At 36.4% G+C, this 17600-nt stretch overlaps 1 protein-coding gene across 4 annotated transcripts in view; it reads right to left on the bottom strand.

The window, feature by feature from the left end:
* Positions 1-892: 892 nt before the first annotated feature.
* Positions 893-17600, bottom strand: part of RETREG1 (reticulophagy regulator 1) — a 146880-nt gene continuing 130172 nt past the window's right edge. For all 4 annotated transcript variants that reach the window (XM_035291752.3, XM_054252322.2, XM_078365650.1 and 1 more), the window contains 6 exons: positions 11829-11955; positions 9510-9594; positions 6489-6626; positions 5623-5687; positions 5249-5375; positions 893-3044 (listed from right to left, as the gene is read on the bottom strand). In XM_035291752.3, the coding sequence (XP_035147643.1) occupies positions 2551-3044; positions 5249-5375; positions 5623-5687; positions 6489-6626; positions 9510-9594; positions 11829-11955 (1036 nt within the window). In that variant the 3' untranslated portion in view covers positions 893-2550. The remainder of the gene's footprint in view (positions 3045-5248; positions 5376-5622; positions 5688-6488; positions 6627-9509; positions 9595-11828; positions 11956-17600) is intronic.

Raw genomic sequence — 17600 nt, 5'->3', positions numbered from 1 at the left:
TACTATGTAGGGTAAGAAAAAAAAAGTATTTCAGAATGAGACTATTCAAGCCTGGATTGATCTTCCAAAGTGAGCTTCAACTTCTTGAGCACTGGTTATTGCTTCAGATTAAAATCCATGCTCAATATGGCTACTGCCATTGTGTGATATTGCTTAGTACTTTCTGTAGGAAGTAAGCAAAACTTTTCTACAGCTTTCAATTTAAAAAATATATATCCATGGTTCACATTTTAAATACTTCAGTCCACTTAGATTTTACAAACCACTCATTATCAGTTCTTTCAGATGTTGGGGAAATATTGCTATTAATTCTCATGCTAAAGGATATGTAGTCCTCTATTATATTGGATCAATCACACGGTTTATCTGCTACTTCATCTTTTAAAACCAGAAACAATGACCTCCCCCAACAAAGCATACACATAAGCACCAACAAAAACCTTCAATATCCTTGTGTTTGTTTGAATTAATAGCTGTGAGAAAGTACCACTAATGTATTGTGTAAATTTGTGGTCACACAGCCATATACAAATACAATTCATATATAATTATAATACTGCTGTCCCTAGAGAGCTGCCATGTCTCCTCTGTAGTGGTGACAGCACATTTTTCTACTTTCCCAACTTCCTCCCATCTCCACAGCTTTAAATTTGTAGTTATTAACATTTTATTCTAGATTGATTGTTCATACCATCACAGATTATCAGCCCTTGAGTTAATCTTCTTGTAAGGTCATCTAGTGACTTATATTCTTTGATTACTTGGATTATTTAACTTGTCTTCCCCTTAGTGAAGAAATAGAAATGACCTTTAAACTCTTCGACTTTATAACCAAGAATATGGTTTGAAAGAAAGAAACATACACATAAAAAAAGAATACTGGTAACGACTGTTTTATAAATACGTAACTGTATTTTTCTTCCTCTCCAGAAACTGTTATTGAATAAAATTCAGGTATATTCCTCCAAAACCCACACAGTTCAGAGATTTTCAAACACCAGGTTTCCATTTGTATTAAAATGGGCAAGATAATGAAGGCACAGGCTCACTTTGTATCAATAAAGGACATCAAACACAGTCATGAGGCACTAATGACATAAGCAATCACAAAAAGCAAGTGTTCAAAGTCTTCAGTAACTCTTCTCCCTTTAACATTTGGCAAAATTCAGTCTAGATATTTTAATACCTCAGAAAGAAAAAATAAATATTAAAATGTCAGATTACCTATAATTAGTCTTTAGAAATAAAAAGGATAAAATGAAAGGAAGAGAACACCGATCTCCTATATTCTTGGATTATCCTTCCTTTCTGAGGGTCTCAGATGTCTCTACACATCTGCCAAAATGCCAGCTGTACTTGAAGATTTAAGAGATTTTTGGTAGCTGCTGGCATGGTCCCTCAACACTTAAAGTTTATATCACAAAAAACAAAACTAGCTTGGTTTCAGCTTTTTAGTCCTTTGTTAAAAACCATGAATCAAATTTGGTTATTTAAAAATAATCTTTAAAAGTTTAAAATAAAGGAAAAAATATATATTCTACCCAATAAGAAACAGATTTCATATTTATATTTAAATGGCAAATAAATATATTTTAAAGCCAAGCAAGTTCCTCTCTATACAGACTAAGAAAACAGAGTTATTATGTCTTTATTGCTGATGATCACATCACTCATATCAAGAAATCGTTTCACAATTTTAGGATACTTTTTTCATGACATAATATAAAAGATAAGGGTCTAACTTAAGTCTGAGCAGGCAGAATAGAGCTGTGCTCCCAACATCCCTATCACAAACATATGACAAATGAATCACAAAACAACTGAACCTGTTTACATCATAACCACTGTCTATGTGATATACAACTGCTTGCTTTCTATGGGTTAATACTACCCATTGCAAGACTAGAGATGGCAGTCAATGAAGCATGCTGCTTTACAAATAAACTTAAATCTACAACTGTAGAAATAACATGGAAATGTTTCAGTCTATCCAGAGTACTTAAATATACTTTTAATTTTTTTCTAAGAAATTAATTTTGATAGTATTTCCCAAGTCCTTCAACTGAGATACCTTGATAATTTCTTTTTACATCAGAATCTATCAGTTTAAAAAAAAAAATTCCAGGTATTAGGAATAAGGAAGCTGATAACAGCATGAATTCACAATTAATTGTTAATATTTTTCAATGAGTTACAATAAACTGTTTTGCATGCTTGAAAAACTGTAAAAAGAAAAATATATATAGAAGGATTTTAATAATTTGGTTTTGTTTCTTTTTGCTTTAAAAACAACCCCTAATATTTATCTCTGACAACACAGTGGTGTGTATAAAGTTCATTTCCATGCTTACTACACAAAAATAACGATCAGAAAGATCAATCTATCAGTGTCAGCTGATATATATCCAATTAATTCACTGCAGGAAGGAAAATAAAACAAATCTAAATTAATCATTAAAGCTTACAGTTCAAATTCTTTTTCTTTTTTTTTTTTTCTCGTTTAAATTTTTTTTGGTGTTTTTTGTGCTGTGTTGCAAGCTGATTCCTACATTAATGGCCTCCAAGTAGATTTGAAAGGAAACCTGAAGACTTCTTATTTTGCTGTGCTTCTGCTTCCTGGTCTTGTGTAAGTCCCAATTCACTCTCTATTTGATCCAGCTCTGACTGGTCAAGTAGTTCAAAGTCATCACCTTCTTCAGTGTCTGTGTCCTCTTCTGGGCTGGGGGCAGCCTGAGAAAGGGCTTGCTGCACACCCTCTAACTGGTCTTTGATGGCTGCAGTCACTGCAGCTGTGATGACATCCCCAGCCAGGTTGCTCATCAAGTGAAAGGTTTGGTCACTGTTCAGAGGAAGGGTGAGACCAGCTGCTGATTGCATCTCTTTGCTTGGTCTGTGACCGCTATCCAACTGTTCCTTCTTTCTCTTGAGCTCAGTGGGCAAGCCAAGGCTTAATTCATCTTCATCATTTGTTCCCATGCCATTTTCTAGAGATGGAAAATCTGAAAGATCTCTAGAGAAAACTTCCTCACTAGGTCGGTCAAGATCTGTGAAATGCATAACAGAAGTTCAGACTTAGGCACCATGACAAATTTGAAATAGAAGTGCTGTCTAAATGATAGCACTTTTATCTGAACCCTCTGGGCAAGCTTGGCGTTCACTAGCCTCCTGAGTCAACTTGAATCCCTTTAACCACATACTGAACTCCTCCTAATTCTGCAACACTCTTCTCCACAGGGACACAAATACTACACATCCGTCTCCATATTTAGTTTCCTCTTAAGCACAAAACAATTTATGTACTGACCTAAAACTCACCTTTGTCTGATACTAGTTTGAGGTTTTGACTAAAGTTTAAGCATTTACTATAAAAATTCCCCATCCTGCTCCTACAGTGGGAATTATCTTAAGCCAATGGGTATATGTACATGAAATTTAAAATACTATAATTGGAAGTTTCCTTGGGTTTTGATTAATGTTATCCAGCCTTAGCATTTTCATATATAGAGATCTACTTCAGTGTCTGTAACCTGTGTTTGTTTTAAGCAATGAAAAGAAGATACTGCTCCCTACATTCTAAATAACCCAAGAGTTTATGGAAACATTGGCTCTCTGTAAGTATAGCTGAAACTGACCAGACCAAGATTTAGGACATTTGAAAGCAATGTCAGATTAGAAGGCTGATAGATTTTATCGTTTTTACTTTTCAAATAAAACCTTATAACAGTTAACTCCCTGCAATAGTTATTTGAAATCTTCAATTAATTAAAAGCCTTATATGTGGCTTGGATTATTATTGGGTCTTTTGTTGAATAAATTGAGATGGGATGCTTAACAACAAGGTACTTGTTATTGTTGTTCTTTAAAATATGACCTCAAATTGTAGGTACTGAAAGTTTGTAGAGCCTGAATGACCTTCAGCAATGCTCTGATGTACTTTAAAGGTAAGGAAATTGAGATCCACAAAATTTATGTCACCTATTCAAGGTCATAGAGTTAGGTGGTGACAAAGGCAAGACTCTACTTGGGTCTTCCACCTTCCAAACCCATCTTTTTTCAAACACTGCACAGCCTCCCTCCCTCTTTCCTTTAGAAACAGAAAAATGTGTGTTTGGAACATAAGTATAAAATAGTTCATTCACCCTCCTGCTCATATGTTCAGGATATGGCCAAAACAAGGTAATCCCGTAAGACTAGCAAAAGTCAGTTGCTGCATAAGCACTGACTCTCAATTTGAGTTATAGATGTAATTTGCATTATAAAAAATATTGTACTCTCCTGTTTTTAATTGTACTTAATTATTATAAACAAAGAATATACTGGATAAAGAAAATGTGGCACACATACACCGTGGAATACTATGCAGCCATAACAAAGGAATGAGATCATGTCCTTTGCAGGGACATGGATGGAGCTGGAAATCATTATCCTCAGCAAACTAACAGAGGAATAGAAAACCAAACACTGCATGTTCTCGCTTATAAGTGGGAGCTGAATGCTGAGAACACATAGACACAATGGTGGGGAACAGCGCACATTGGGGCCTGTCAGAGTTAGGGGTGGGAGGAGGGAGAGCATCAGGAAGAATAGCTAATAGATGCAGGGCTTAATACCTAGGTGATGGGATGACCTGTGCAGCATGGGACACGTTTACCTATGTAACAGACCTGCACATCCTGCACGTGTAGCCCTGAACTTAAAAGTTGGAAATAAATAAAATAAAAAAGCTTTTTTAACTTTGAAGACAAATGTGAGAAACTCTGGAGTCAGCTTTGGACTCAGGGAATTTGCCTTCCATACTTCAGCCCCTTTTAGTGAGGACTAGGCCTAAATGTATAGGATTAGCTTCTCTCTTTCTCTCCCACCATTGTTGCTTAGGACATTTCAAAGACATTTCAGGAGGTAATTTTTCAAATTTTTTGTTATTTTTTAAATAAAGGCAGATCTGGACATTGGCTAATTTAGATTTTTTTTCTCAACAGCTTTTGGTAATTCATACGCCCCAAAAAATCACCCTTCTAAAGTGTACAATTCAGTGTTTTTTAGTATATCCACAGAACTGTACAAGCAGCATTACTGTTTAATCCTAGAACACTTTAAAAAGGAACTTTTCTACTTCCCACAATAGCCAAGTTATTTCACTATATAGATATGGTGGTAACATTTTATTTACCCATTAGTATTTTGACAGAAGTTAAATAGTTTTGTATGCACTTATAAAAAATAAACATATCCAGAAATATTAGCATACCATCAGAAGTGTCTGTCTGTGGAGTATATCCTTCTGAAAGGTTGAAGGTCCCGTTATCAGTCCAGGACACTTCTGAGACATCTGTGTCAGACACGGATAACTCTTTGGCAGCAACCGTGAGGCTAATCTGTGTTAATATAAATAAATACCAGTAGCACATTTTAAACTGCTGAAGGGAATATTTGGAAAAACTATACAAGCCCCCAAAATTTCAGAGTAATAAAAACCAGATGGATATTTTTCTTCTGAAATCATTCAATCATCTTACAGAAATTTAAGGAGTCTATTAGGAAGCTCATTCAGCTTTGGCCTTTTAATATTAAATACCTTTACAATCAAACCACACAGGAACAAATTGAAAACTAAACAAATACCTTAGGACAAAGAGCTGAAAAGTCTAATTCACTGTCATCTTTGTGACTCTTTTCTTTATCTGCTTCTGTTGAGAAAAAATGTGGAAGCTTTCAGTTTCCTAGCCAACCTAGACATAGTGCATTTATTTTATTCTGTATTCTTACCCCACATTTCTCATAGTCTAAAATGCCTCCATAAAATTAAATGTTTGCACATAAAAAGCTTCACGTATTTGCAAAAGATACACGTTAGTGGTTCTTTTAATATTGTCCATGAAACAGCAAAAGCATCCTCCCTGGGAACTTTTTAGAAATGCAAATTCTCAGGCCCTACTCTAGACCTATTCAATCAGAAACTCTGGGCCGGCACCACGCAGTTTAGCTTTTCATAAGCCCTCCAGGTGACTCTAATACATTCTAGTTTGAGTACCTAAACAGTCATAAGCCAAGTTAAAAAGTAAAAGGTGATTATACTGACTTCTCCTGTGTTTTCTTTTCCTTCCCCTGTGCTTTCAATCACTTCTTACACAGCTTCCATGCTGTTAGCACTGCTTGTGTAATTTTATATTTGCGATAGTCCAACCCAAAATAAAACAAAGTTAAGTAAATCATAAATAGCAAAATAAAGTGTGCTGAAGCCCTTTCTTTCTACCCTGACAATCTGGATTAAAAAGTCAGCTTATTTAATTGTATATTTGAGAAAAGAATGAAAGTCTAAATAGGGAAAGACTATATATATGTATATATTACCTTGAGGGAGATTTGCTTCTATAATAATATTTAGTAAAAGGCTAAAAGTATCCTCAAATGTATTAAAGGAATTTCCTAAAAATAGCCCACTAATGTCTCACTTCATGCATAGAATCTAAAATATAAACTTTACCTACCAGATCTCTCACGTTTCTTCTGATTAATATATTCTCCAATTCCAAAATCCAGTTTCAGCAGAACTGACTTAATTTTGCTGTATATTTTTTGTCCAATATCATTACATTTAAACAATGGACACAAAAATGCACACAGTACTGGAAGAAGAAAGAGAGTATAGGTAAAATGGCTTTCCTTTCAAAAGGCTATATACATTTCAAAGTACTGTTTCTTTACTGAAAAATATAAGATTTTTTTTTAACGGGAAATGCCTCTGTGAAATAAGTTTATAATTTCCATTCTTTTTCTATAAGGTAAACATTTTCTACTACCACCCACACACATACAATGCTCACAGTCACTGTTTTCAGATGCAATTAGATCAGCTCCCTCCTTTTACTCTCAAAATTTATAGAAAAACTACATGCCTTGCAGACAACAGACCTGGTTTAACTATGTATTCAATGCCATTTTGCCATGGGAAAGTTATTAGCCTCTCAATAATATTAGGATAACTTTTTTTTTGGGCGGGGGGAGGAGGAGAGGAAGGCAGGAAGGGAGGGAAGGAAGAAGGGAGGAAGGAAGGAAGGGATGAAGGAAGGAAGGAGGGAAGGGAGGAATGGGGGGGAGGGAGGGAAGGGAAGGGAAGGAAGGAAATCAAGCAATGAGACAGACATTGCTGACCTGGATCTAGAGGTTTACAAGTTGATTTCTTTTTTTTTTTTTTTTTCTTTTTTTTTGAGAGAAGGAAAGAAAAAAAAATGAGTAAAAGAGAGGAAGAAAGAGGAAGAGAAAGAGGGAGGGTGAACGGAAATATTGCTTTATTCTGAAAAAAATAGATATCAATAATGGCCAATCAATGTTTCATTTAAACCTATGAGTAGGTGTGATGTGGTATTGACAAGAATGTATATTTTGTGTATTTTAAGTACCACCGGGCCTGCTTTACAAGAGATTCTGAAAGAAGCATTACACACAGAAAGAAACAACCAGTATTAGCCTTTCTAAAAATATACCAAAAAGTAAAGAGCACCAGCATAAAGAAGAATTTACATCAACGAATGGATAAAACAGCCAGTTAACATCAAATGGCAGTAACCCTAAATTTAAATCGACTAAATCCCCCAATCAAAAGACACAGTGAAAACCCAACGGCATGTTACATCCAGACCTGTTTCACAGGCAAAGATACACAAAGACTCAAAACAAAGGGATGGAGAAAGATTTACCAACCAAATGGAGAGCAAAAATAAATAAATAAATAAATAAATAGCAGGAGTTGCAATTCTTGTATCGGATAAAATAGATTTTAAAGCAACAAAGATATAGTGGTAAAAGGATCAATGCAAAAACAAGAGCTAACGATCCTAACACCCAGATACATAGAGACTTAGATTCAATGAGACAGAAAATTAATAAGGATATCAAGGACTCGAACTCAGATCTGGAACAAGTAAACTTAATAAATATTTCTAGAGCTCTCCACTTCAAATACACAGGATAATAACTTTATTTCTTGTTGTTGTTGTAAAGTAGAAATGAGATCAAAGCAAACCATCTGAATAATGCCTTGCCCAAATTATTCTCTCATTCCCTAGTCCTCTTCTCCTTCACCTCCTAAGCAATGTAACCTAGAGGCTGATGTTATATATGAGTTCTTTTGGGGAGAATGGATTTGAGCTCTGACTATTTGCCATTTGCATCGTGCATTAAGAATACAAAAAGAAACAAAGATTGCCATGCTCTAGGTCTTGTATTCCTAATCTTTATTTATTTGCTCTTTTTGGAAATGCCCCCTATTATATTTTGAAATAGGAGTTACAATTCAAATATCTGTAGAGGCCAAGAAATTGTCTGTAAATTTTGTAAGAAAAATTGGAAAATATGGGGTATGTTAAGTAGAGAGTGCCTGCCCCATAGAAAGGTAGCAGTGCCAGATCATAGTATCATAGTTTTCAGGTGAAGCAGAAAATCTACACTTTTTAATAACATTTTTGAGTGACTGCTGATGTATAATAAAATACATGTATTTAAAGTGTACAGTTTGATAAATTTTGACATATGCATACAACTAAGAGGCATCACCATAATCAAGATAGTGAACATGTCTACCACCCCCAGCAGTTTTCTCATGTTCGTATTCATCCTTCCTTCCAGTCTCCTGCCTCTTCTCCCTGCCCCCTCCCACCTCATCCCCAGGCAACCGCTGATCGGCTTTGTCACTAAAGATTAGTTTGAATTTTCTATTAATTTGAATAATATATAAATGGAATCATATTCCTTCATCTGGCTTCTTCTACTCAGTCTAATTATTTTGAGATTTCTCTATCGTGTTGTATGTATCCATTTTTAGTGCTAAGTAGTAATCCATTATATGGATATACCACACTTTGCTTACCCATTCATCCTATTAATGGATGTATAGATTATATTGTGCTTTTGACTACTACAAATAATAAGTTGTGAACATCTATGTCTTTGTACTTTTCATCTCTCTTGGGTAAGTACCTGGTTGTGAGATGGATTTGTCATGTAGTAGTTTTTAAGAAATTGCCAAACTGTTATCCAAAGTGATTTTAACATTCTACCTACCCTCCAACCGTATGTGAGAATTCCACTTGCTCTGTATCCTTCCTAATACTTCCTATCAGTACACTTAATTTTAGCCATCTGGTAGGGATGCAATGGTATTTCATCATGATTGTAATTATTTTTTTTGAGCCAAAGAACATGCATGAAGACAAAGGTGTTGGTGTGTTTTTGGGAGGTGGGGCATACAGCTTTATGGATAGTTTTACTGACAAAATTTAACATTAAATTATTCACTTATAATTCTGCCTTTTGCAGCTATTCTTCCAATTTTAAAATATAGACATGTCTCTAAGAAAATGGAGAAACTTTGTACAGCAAGAAATTAAAGAATAATCAACTTATATTATAGTTAAGAACTCATCCCTCCTCCTCAAACTACAGAAGGTCTGTTGACCATAAATGAAACCATATGCATCACAAAAATTAGCCACATGTTCTAGTATACTTACACAGTAGATAGCTGAGTATAACCCCAGGAATGTAACTTCCCAAGATTGTAAAAAATGTGCACACACTACAGACCAGGAGACAAAACTAGAAAGAACAGAAATAACATGGGATAGTTATGTATAACACCAAGATATTTTAGAGCACAGGATATACACACAATTGTAAATGTATATGTGACCTCTCAGGTTATTACAGATTTTTTCCAAAAAGCATTATTTTGTACTAAGGGCTGACTAATGACTGCTGCATTCAACCAGCCTTAGTCCATTTCAACACTCGGTAATCATCATTTTGAAGACACAGGAACTAATTTCCGGCACAGGTAGTGACAACTTCCATTACTCATGCCTGTGGCTATATTACTGCCAGGTGTAAGAGAACAGAGAGCTATTATGTCCCCAGAAACTTCTTTTACTTCCCTCATTTAAGGAAATTATTGTGGCCTGGTAACTATATCTGAAAGTTCAAACTACCACTGTAAGCCCACTGAAATTCATAAAAACATGGCAAAACCCATGTTCCAGAAATTAGAGGTATCTCTACAAATCTAATGTAGTTTACACAAATCTAACACAATGTATAGTTGCTAAGCTGACAGGATAAATTTATGGCCATCACTCACCTCTTTCCTAACCATATGTACCCCTCAAATTGACCCCACTTCTAAGTCACCTAGAACAAACTGCCATTGAAATGAAACTCCTACAGTGACATCTGTTTATTTTCCTTCTCTCTCTCATTACAGTCAAAAAAAAATCTTGGTTGTTTTAAAAATTTTTTAAAAATCAGAAAATGTCCTTAATTCCCTTTAGAAACACCCAGGTAGAAAAATTTTCCCATAAAGTCATCACCTGATTTTTCACACTCCAGTCTTAAACTGTCTTACATTTTTGCATCATCTTTAAATGGTGAGAGTAAATTAAACTGATAAGTAAGCAAAGGAAATTCATTAAGGGAGTTTCTTAAAGACACAGGAGGAAGGAATATATACCTCTGACCAATAACTGATTATTATAAAGAGCAAAGGGGTCTAAATGTGAGTTTACTTTTTATTTTTCATTCTTTAGTACAGTTAATAAATTAACTAGTCAAAAGTAGAATAGAGGAACTGTGGAACAAAATTAAGAGCTGTTTCTAAAACAGCAAGGGCCCTTGAAAGAATCTGGAATTCTATAAGTGAAATGGAAAGGCCATAAAAGCCAAAGGAACAAATAAGCCAATAAAAGCATTACTATATCCAGAATTTAGTTTTACAAAGGGATTTCCTATTATGCCCTACATTTGTAGCATCATCATTTTAAGCTCACTGACTTGGGCACATTAATGCAACCCAATGCAGAAGTTTGAAGTTTAGAATCTTCCAAAAAATATATTTAACCACTTCAGTAAAATCAACATCAACAGAACATTATGCCCCAAATATAGATACCTATGCTAAAAAATGCCTTGGGTGATTTTAAAAAATGCATCCAAATGCCATACAGCCACTTTAATACACTCAAAATGTCTCCAAGCGTAGTTCTATTATTTAGTACTACTGAAGTTATGAGATTGCCCATACAAGGTACAAAAACCGAGATTTTTCAATGCTGACATTCCCAGCTCTTCATTCTATCCACAGGTGGATAGTCAAGAAACTTGAAAGCAACACTGGAAGAGACTAGGTCTGTTGATGGTTCTGCACCTCACCCAAGCTATCAAGACAGTCAATCAGAATTAAAACGCCTCTACACATAAAATAATACAAGTATGTGTGGCACTCCAGGTCATCCCTTTCCGACCACATAAGACACTTCCCCTCATGGGTTTTATCTTAATTATATACACTCATTTTGTTTATATAATCACTATGAATGTTTTTGCCAAAAGTTTTCTTTCTTAAATAAATCATACAAGAATCTCCACTTTTTAGCTTGAAAATAAGATTCTGTTATCTCCAAAAGCACAAAGAAGTACGTATTCATTTCATATCACTTTGGTGCTATCATTTCATAGCACCAGGCTAAATACGATAGCTGAGGACTTTTTCTCTCCCTAGTCTGGTTGATAAGACCAACCACTATTCATTCTAGCTAATGAGCTAGATAAATATGTATAAAATGTAAAACCAATCCAGTTTCAAAATGGGAGGCTGAGGATTTTCTAGTGTTCGCACATTCACAGTTCTGAACCTTGCTGATACCAGCTTTTATGGTATATGTTCTTAGTATATTATCTTTAAAATTGGAGAAATCTCATAAGCTGATAAAAATAGGTTAGTTCATTTGTTTCCAAGTAACTGAACATTTAAAAACATACTCCTTTACTGGAAAACTTGCCTTGCCAGGGTTCTGCTGTTTAAAAAGAGACATTTCTTGAAGAAATATGCTGAAATTCATCCATGATTCTGCAATACAGTGGCTGAGCCTGGGTCTTTCATCTGGTTGGGTATTGATAACTTCCCAGCTAAAGAGACAAAAAGGAAAAAACATTACCAAACTTTAGATTATTCGTTCAAAATTTATGGCTTTGGAAAATACTTATTGAGCATCTATTGCTGCCACACCCTCTGGAGAAGCCCTGAATTCAAAAGTGAAACATCATACACAGGCTTCAGGAAACTCACATGCCAAAACAAACAATTAGCTGTCTGATTAATTATCTATTTACAACCAGGGAAACATTAAGGGAGAACAGGGTGAGGCTTAGGGACATCTTTAATGAAGCGTCATTTTTAAACTCAGATATGGGATGGATCAGCAGTTTAATCACAGGGTTCCAGATAGAACAATATGCAATATATGTAGAGGCCCTGGCATGGGAAGAAGCTTAAATGTGCCGTCCTGTTGAGTCCCAACTTGGCTCTAGCAAAGTCAACCAGAAGAACAGGTGAAGCTGGAGAGGTAGGAGGAGACTGGGTCATGGAAGGCCTTGTAGGAATTTGTTAAAAACTTCTTAAACCTCAAAGATTGGGAAACTGTAGTACTTTTAGAGAACCCTTGGAATTAAGCATATAATATTAAGAATAAACACCAACAATGTATTTTCAATATATACCATGGTTGGACAACTCTATAGAAAATTGTTAAAAGGATCTTACAGTACCCTCTATTTTTCTAGAGTACATTTTCCTAATCATCATCTAGAATGTGTTAAGTGTGATGCATGGGCCAGCAATGAGCTTTCTCTCTGCCCTCATTTTCCACAGGAACCTCAGTGAGCTAAAAACTAGAAACAGTCACTGCAGGAGGAAGATACATGCAAATACATGTCATTCCCTAACATTACAATGGCATAAAGCTTCATTCCCACTCTTGGCAATCCTATTATAAACATACCAGTTCAAACTAGCCTGTTAAGGATCCTCAAATTCATTCATTTCAGAGATAATGAAGGGATAAGTGCCTACCATGTTGAAGGCACTGCCCCAGAGCTATGGTTACGGCAGTAACAAAAGCTGCAAAGTTTCTAGCGGAAGACACGAATTGTTAGTGAACTATCATCTGAGCTACGGTAGGGTACCAGGGTGAGGCTGATCTCTGGATTCAACTCCAGTAGCCCTAAGACCAAGCTACCTTCACCCTTAGATGCTCAACTATACAGAAATTTGTGTACATACAGATTGTGACTTTTAATATATTTTGCAAAGTAAGGCAATTTGTAAATTAAAATTCCGTTTTTAAATATAAATTTTAATCCAAGTTTAAATGAGTACAATAGCATTTAAAAAGGGGGGAAGTATACCATTTCCCTTCCTCTTTGTTCTTTCAGCCTCAACTAATGCTATAGAGAGTCACTGAGCTACCAGTTGTCCAGGCTGTTGTTATTCCTACAGGTGGATTTCCTGTCTGTCATAAGAAATGAACTTTGGGGGATGTCAAGCTATCAGGTAGTGGTTTGTGTGTCCATTAACTCTACCCACTCTTGAATCACCAAGCAAATCTGTTTTCATTCATGACCATACCTGGCACCAGGTTTGCATACCCCATAATTCCACATCTATTAAACACTAAGTGCATAGCTAAGACGCAGACACCTGTAGCCTTACTTTGGCCTTCCCAAGTGCTGGGATTACAGGCATGAACCACTGTACAAGGACAAAAAGATAATTTTTGAATGAATGGTACTTTGTACAGCTGGAACTTTGTTCTAATATATCATCTTTAGGATTCATGTCTTGGAAGTGACACCGTAATTGGATACATATTTTTTATGACTGCTTAAGTAAATGTCCCCAAACTGTTAAAACCCCTAGTAGAATACTAAATTGTCACTATAGAGATAATGTTCTAGAAAAGACTTCACATAACTTAAGGTGTTTTACAGAGATGACAATGGAATAACTAAAAACTCTCTTTTGCATGTAAGGGTTTTCCAAAGTGAACTTCAAGTGGACACCATCTATCCATTAATTTATCCATTTATTCAATAAAAAGTTATTACATTCCCCCTTTGTGTCTTGTATTACACCAAATGTGGAAAATATTGTTATTTCAAAAACTTGAATGCTGGTAGCACTATTCCTCTCTTTGTGTCTATAGATAAACATTATTTGCTGGAAAGAAAAAAATACTCAAACTTTGACTATTTTCCATAGCCATAAGAAAACACTCTTAATTACATTTTTCCCCTTTTAAAAAGCCTCATGTAACAGTTTTGGGGACAATAAATTTCATCATTATTTATATTTTTATTAACACAAATTATAATTGGTATTTGAATTGTTTAATCAGAAACAAATAGAAAATTCATTGTGTACAATTTGAAAATGATGTCTAATCAAATGGGTTTGTAAAGAGTAATAAGTGTTTGAGATAAAAATAAATGTTCAGACTGTGCTGAATAAAATTTAATGGCAATATATATGATTTAAAAAGAAAATGTGAGTTTCATGGTAAAGAAAATATGTCACTCCACACTTCTTTAAACGAGAGATGGTCCAAAAACAGGTGCTCTCTGGGAGTTTAATAGCTTTAAATTGCCCAGTGATTAATTCTGAGTACCATAGGAACTCACATTTCTATAGTCTTCCAGTGAATTTACCATTAACGTATGTCACCACAGTTCAATTTAGGTTATATAGAATTAGATAATTTGGCATTAGTCGGGACATCCGATGTCAGCTTTTCAAATTCCCTTATTTTATAATGTAAGTGAAGAATGTGAAATTCAAGTTTTTGCAGCTAGTGTGAGGCAGAGCCAAGACCCAAGGCCAGGACTCTGAGTTTGCAATGCAGTTCTAATCCTTTAAAATGTGTGCCCTCTTTAAAGGGGGAATAAATTCAATGACATCCTTTGAAGAGACCATGTGGCAATTCAGAATGAGAAGGTACATGTCTTGTTCCTCCCCACTCCTCCCTAGAATCAAAAGAGATGAGGTGTGATTGACCAACACCAATGTGTCACCAGGTAGGACCAACCCTTTCCAGGAAAATAGAGCACTTCACGTGCAGAATCCAAATACTCAGCAGAAACCAAGATCCATGGTTGGTTGACATTTAACACAGGTGTCATCTGCACACACACACACACACACACACACACACACACACACACACACACTGAGTTGCTCCATAATGAAACTCTAGGTTTTCCTAGAGAGCCTTATTTGGAAAACACATGAGAAAAAAGATCTCCTGTGACTGCTGGGCAAGGCTTGGGAAACAGATCTTTTCCACGGTGTGTGGCTGTCTTCCCACCATCCTTGGCACTGATCACCGTGTAATGTAAGGCCCAACTAACATAAAAAGAAATGAAAATACCTAAGGCTTCAAAACATTTTGAGTTTGTACTCAGTTCCTAACCAAACAATACAAATCTTCTGTGACTGACATTCAACTAAGGGAGAAAATTTATTACCAGTGGCTTTATTAATATTTCCTCCTTAGTTTCTGAGAGAACATGCACTTTCCAAGTTCAAAGGGAAATAGGTTTTTTGGTTCATCTTTCTTTCCATCTTCCCTCCCTCTCTCTCCCCAGCCTTCCAGCTTTCCTCACTCTTGCCTTCACTAAGGCGTGACCTCAACACACACTCCAGCCACAAGATAAAGACCATTTAAGTGTCACCCTCGATGACCATCATCCCCATCTTCCCATATTCGTAGCCAGGCCAGTCCAGGTGGTTCCCAGGGAGAAGTCACTACAAGTCCCAGCCTCTGCATGGCCATGCCATCTTTCAAATGGGCTTTGCTCAAGGATCTGCAGCTGTAAATGATTCCCTAAAAAGCCCCAGCAGCTGCCATCTGGTTAAGTTTCCTTCTTACAGGAAAACTAGTCAGGTGTTTTGACGAAGGCCACTCTGTAATCAAGCAATTATTTATCAAAGAACCATAAGCCAGGGCAAAGCGCTTTTTCAGCAGCTGAAGAATTTATCGTTTCCCCTGCCAGTGAAACTCTAAGGGAACAAATTATGGAAGATGGCTCCTCGGACAAGCAGCCTCACTTTGTCCACAGAAAGGAGCTTTGGCTTCTCAGTAGAATTTCAAGCCAACATCCCTTCTCTCTTCCTCCCTGTCCCTATTAGATTACAGTTCGTCATATACATTGGGTGGTTTGGCCAAATAAGCCCTTTGTGCAGTTTCTAAAGATGTCGTTGTGAGACACCCAGGACACTGTTTAAGCAGCAGCTGTCTGGGCCTTACTGAGGAGATGGAGATGGAGCAGATCTGGGTGAAGCTCACTGCATTTTAACAGGTGTCCTAGATGATGCTGAGGCAGATACTTCTTACCCTAAGAGTCACTGTGAGAAATACCCTTGAGAAAGTAACATTGAATTCCTGTCCTACAAATAAGAGAGAGACTTCTGCTTCTGGGTAAGATGGTGTGAGAGGGAGCTGATATACCCAACCCACCTGAAACAATCAAAAGGAAATAAAGACAAAATTTATGCAACAATGATTTTCAAAACTGGGCATTAGGCAAGGAAGGACAGTGACTCCTAAGGGATGAGAAACCAGTAAGGGAGTTATGTGATCACTCAGCTCACTGCCTTGAGTGTTTGCTGGACTGGGAGCAGGAGCAGCAACTCCGGTGCCCCCTGGCAACTCCCTGAGTTGAGGAGACAGAGCTGGGGGTCCAAAAAGGAGATCCAAGGGGCCAGAGTTTGCAGGACCCAGTGCTGGAGAGTAGAGCACAGTGCAGAGGGAAACAAAGGGAGAAGTCTGCTGAGGGGGATTCCTGGAGTCTTCAGCTGAGGCTTGACTGGCACAGGCATGTGAGAAGCCCAGAGGCCAGGAAAGAGCCATCAGAAAGAACTAGAAGGAACAATGTCTTTTGCAAGGAATGACATCTGGTCCCAGCAACTAGACTGAAAAACCTCAAAATTCACAGACACAGGTAGAACACTCAGAAGGGTCTTGCCTCAGTAGCAGAGAATAATCAGTCCTAAACCAAATGCAGCTCTGGTCTAACAAGTCTTAAAAACAGACCTTAAAAGGATCAAACTGATTTTAAGTGATTCAACCACCATCTACAGAAATACAAAGTGGTGAGTTTTGTTATGAACCAAATAACTCAGTCAAACTGGAATCTGTAGCAGTTTACTTATTTTAATTTCATGTATATCCTTTAAATTATTGTATACCTTTGGTCCCTTAAAATATACTTATCAAAAACAATGTTTAAATATTATAAGATTTGTCTTTGTGTAGTTCAAAGCCTGCATAAATGGAATTCTAATGCACTTTGCCGGTAGCTTCAGAATGCAGCACACAGTATTCTCCAGTAGGGGGTTCTGTAAGACTAGGAAATATTTCACTGTGCTCTTTAAAAATAGATTGTAATTCTGTAAGAGAGAACATGTGCTGGCAGCCTATTTCATCTCTTTCACCAATAGTGTCTTTGAGCACTAGAAAAAATAATGCTGAAATAAAATGAATCTTGGCAAAGAAGAACTCGTATCTCATTATCATTTAACTTGTTGGTTTTAATAAATATGCAGTGAATGTACATTAACTGTCACCGTTCCTGGTTCCAGGACTGAGAGGTGACTAAGGTACAGCCCCTAACCAATAAGTTAAAGTATGCATGTGACCCAGGAATGACTCAAAGCATACACACACTCGTGATACACGAAACTCACCTTTGTAAAATGGCACTTAATTGTATCTAGG

The sequence above is a fragment of the Callithrix jacchus genome, chromosome 2 (assembly GCF_049354715.1).
Source record: "Callithrix jacchus isolate 240 chromosome 2, calJac240_pri, whole genome shotgun sequence".
Lineage (NCBI taxonomy): Eukaryota > Metazoa > Chordata > Mammalia > Primates > Cebidae > Callithrix > Callithrix jacchus.
This window is presented reverse-complemented; position numbering and strand designations above follow the sequence as displayed.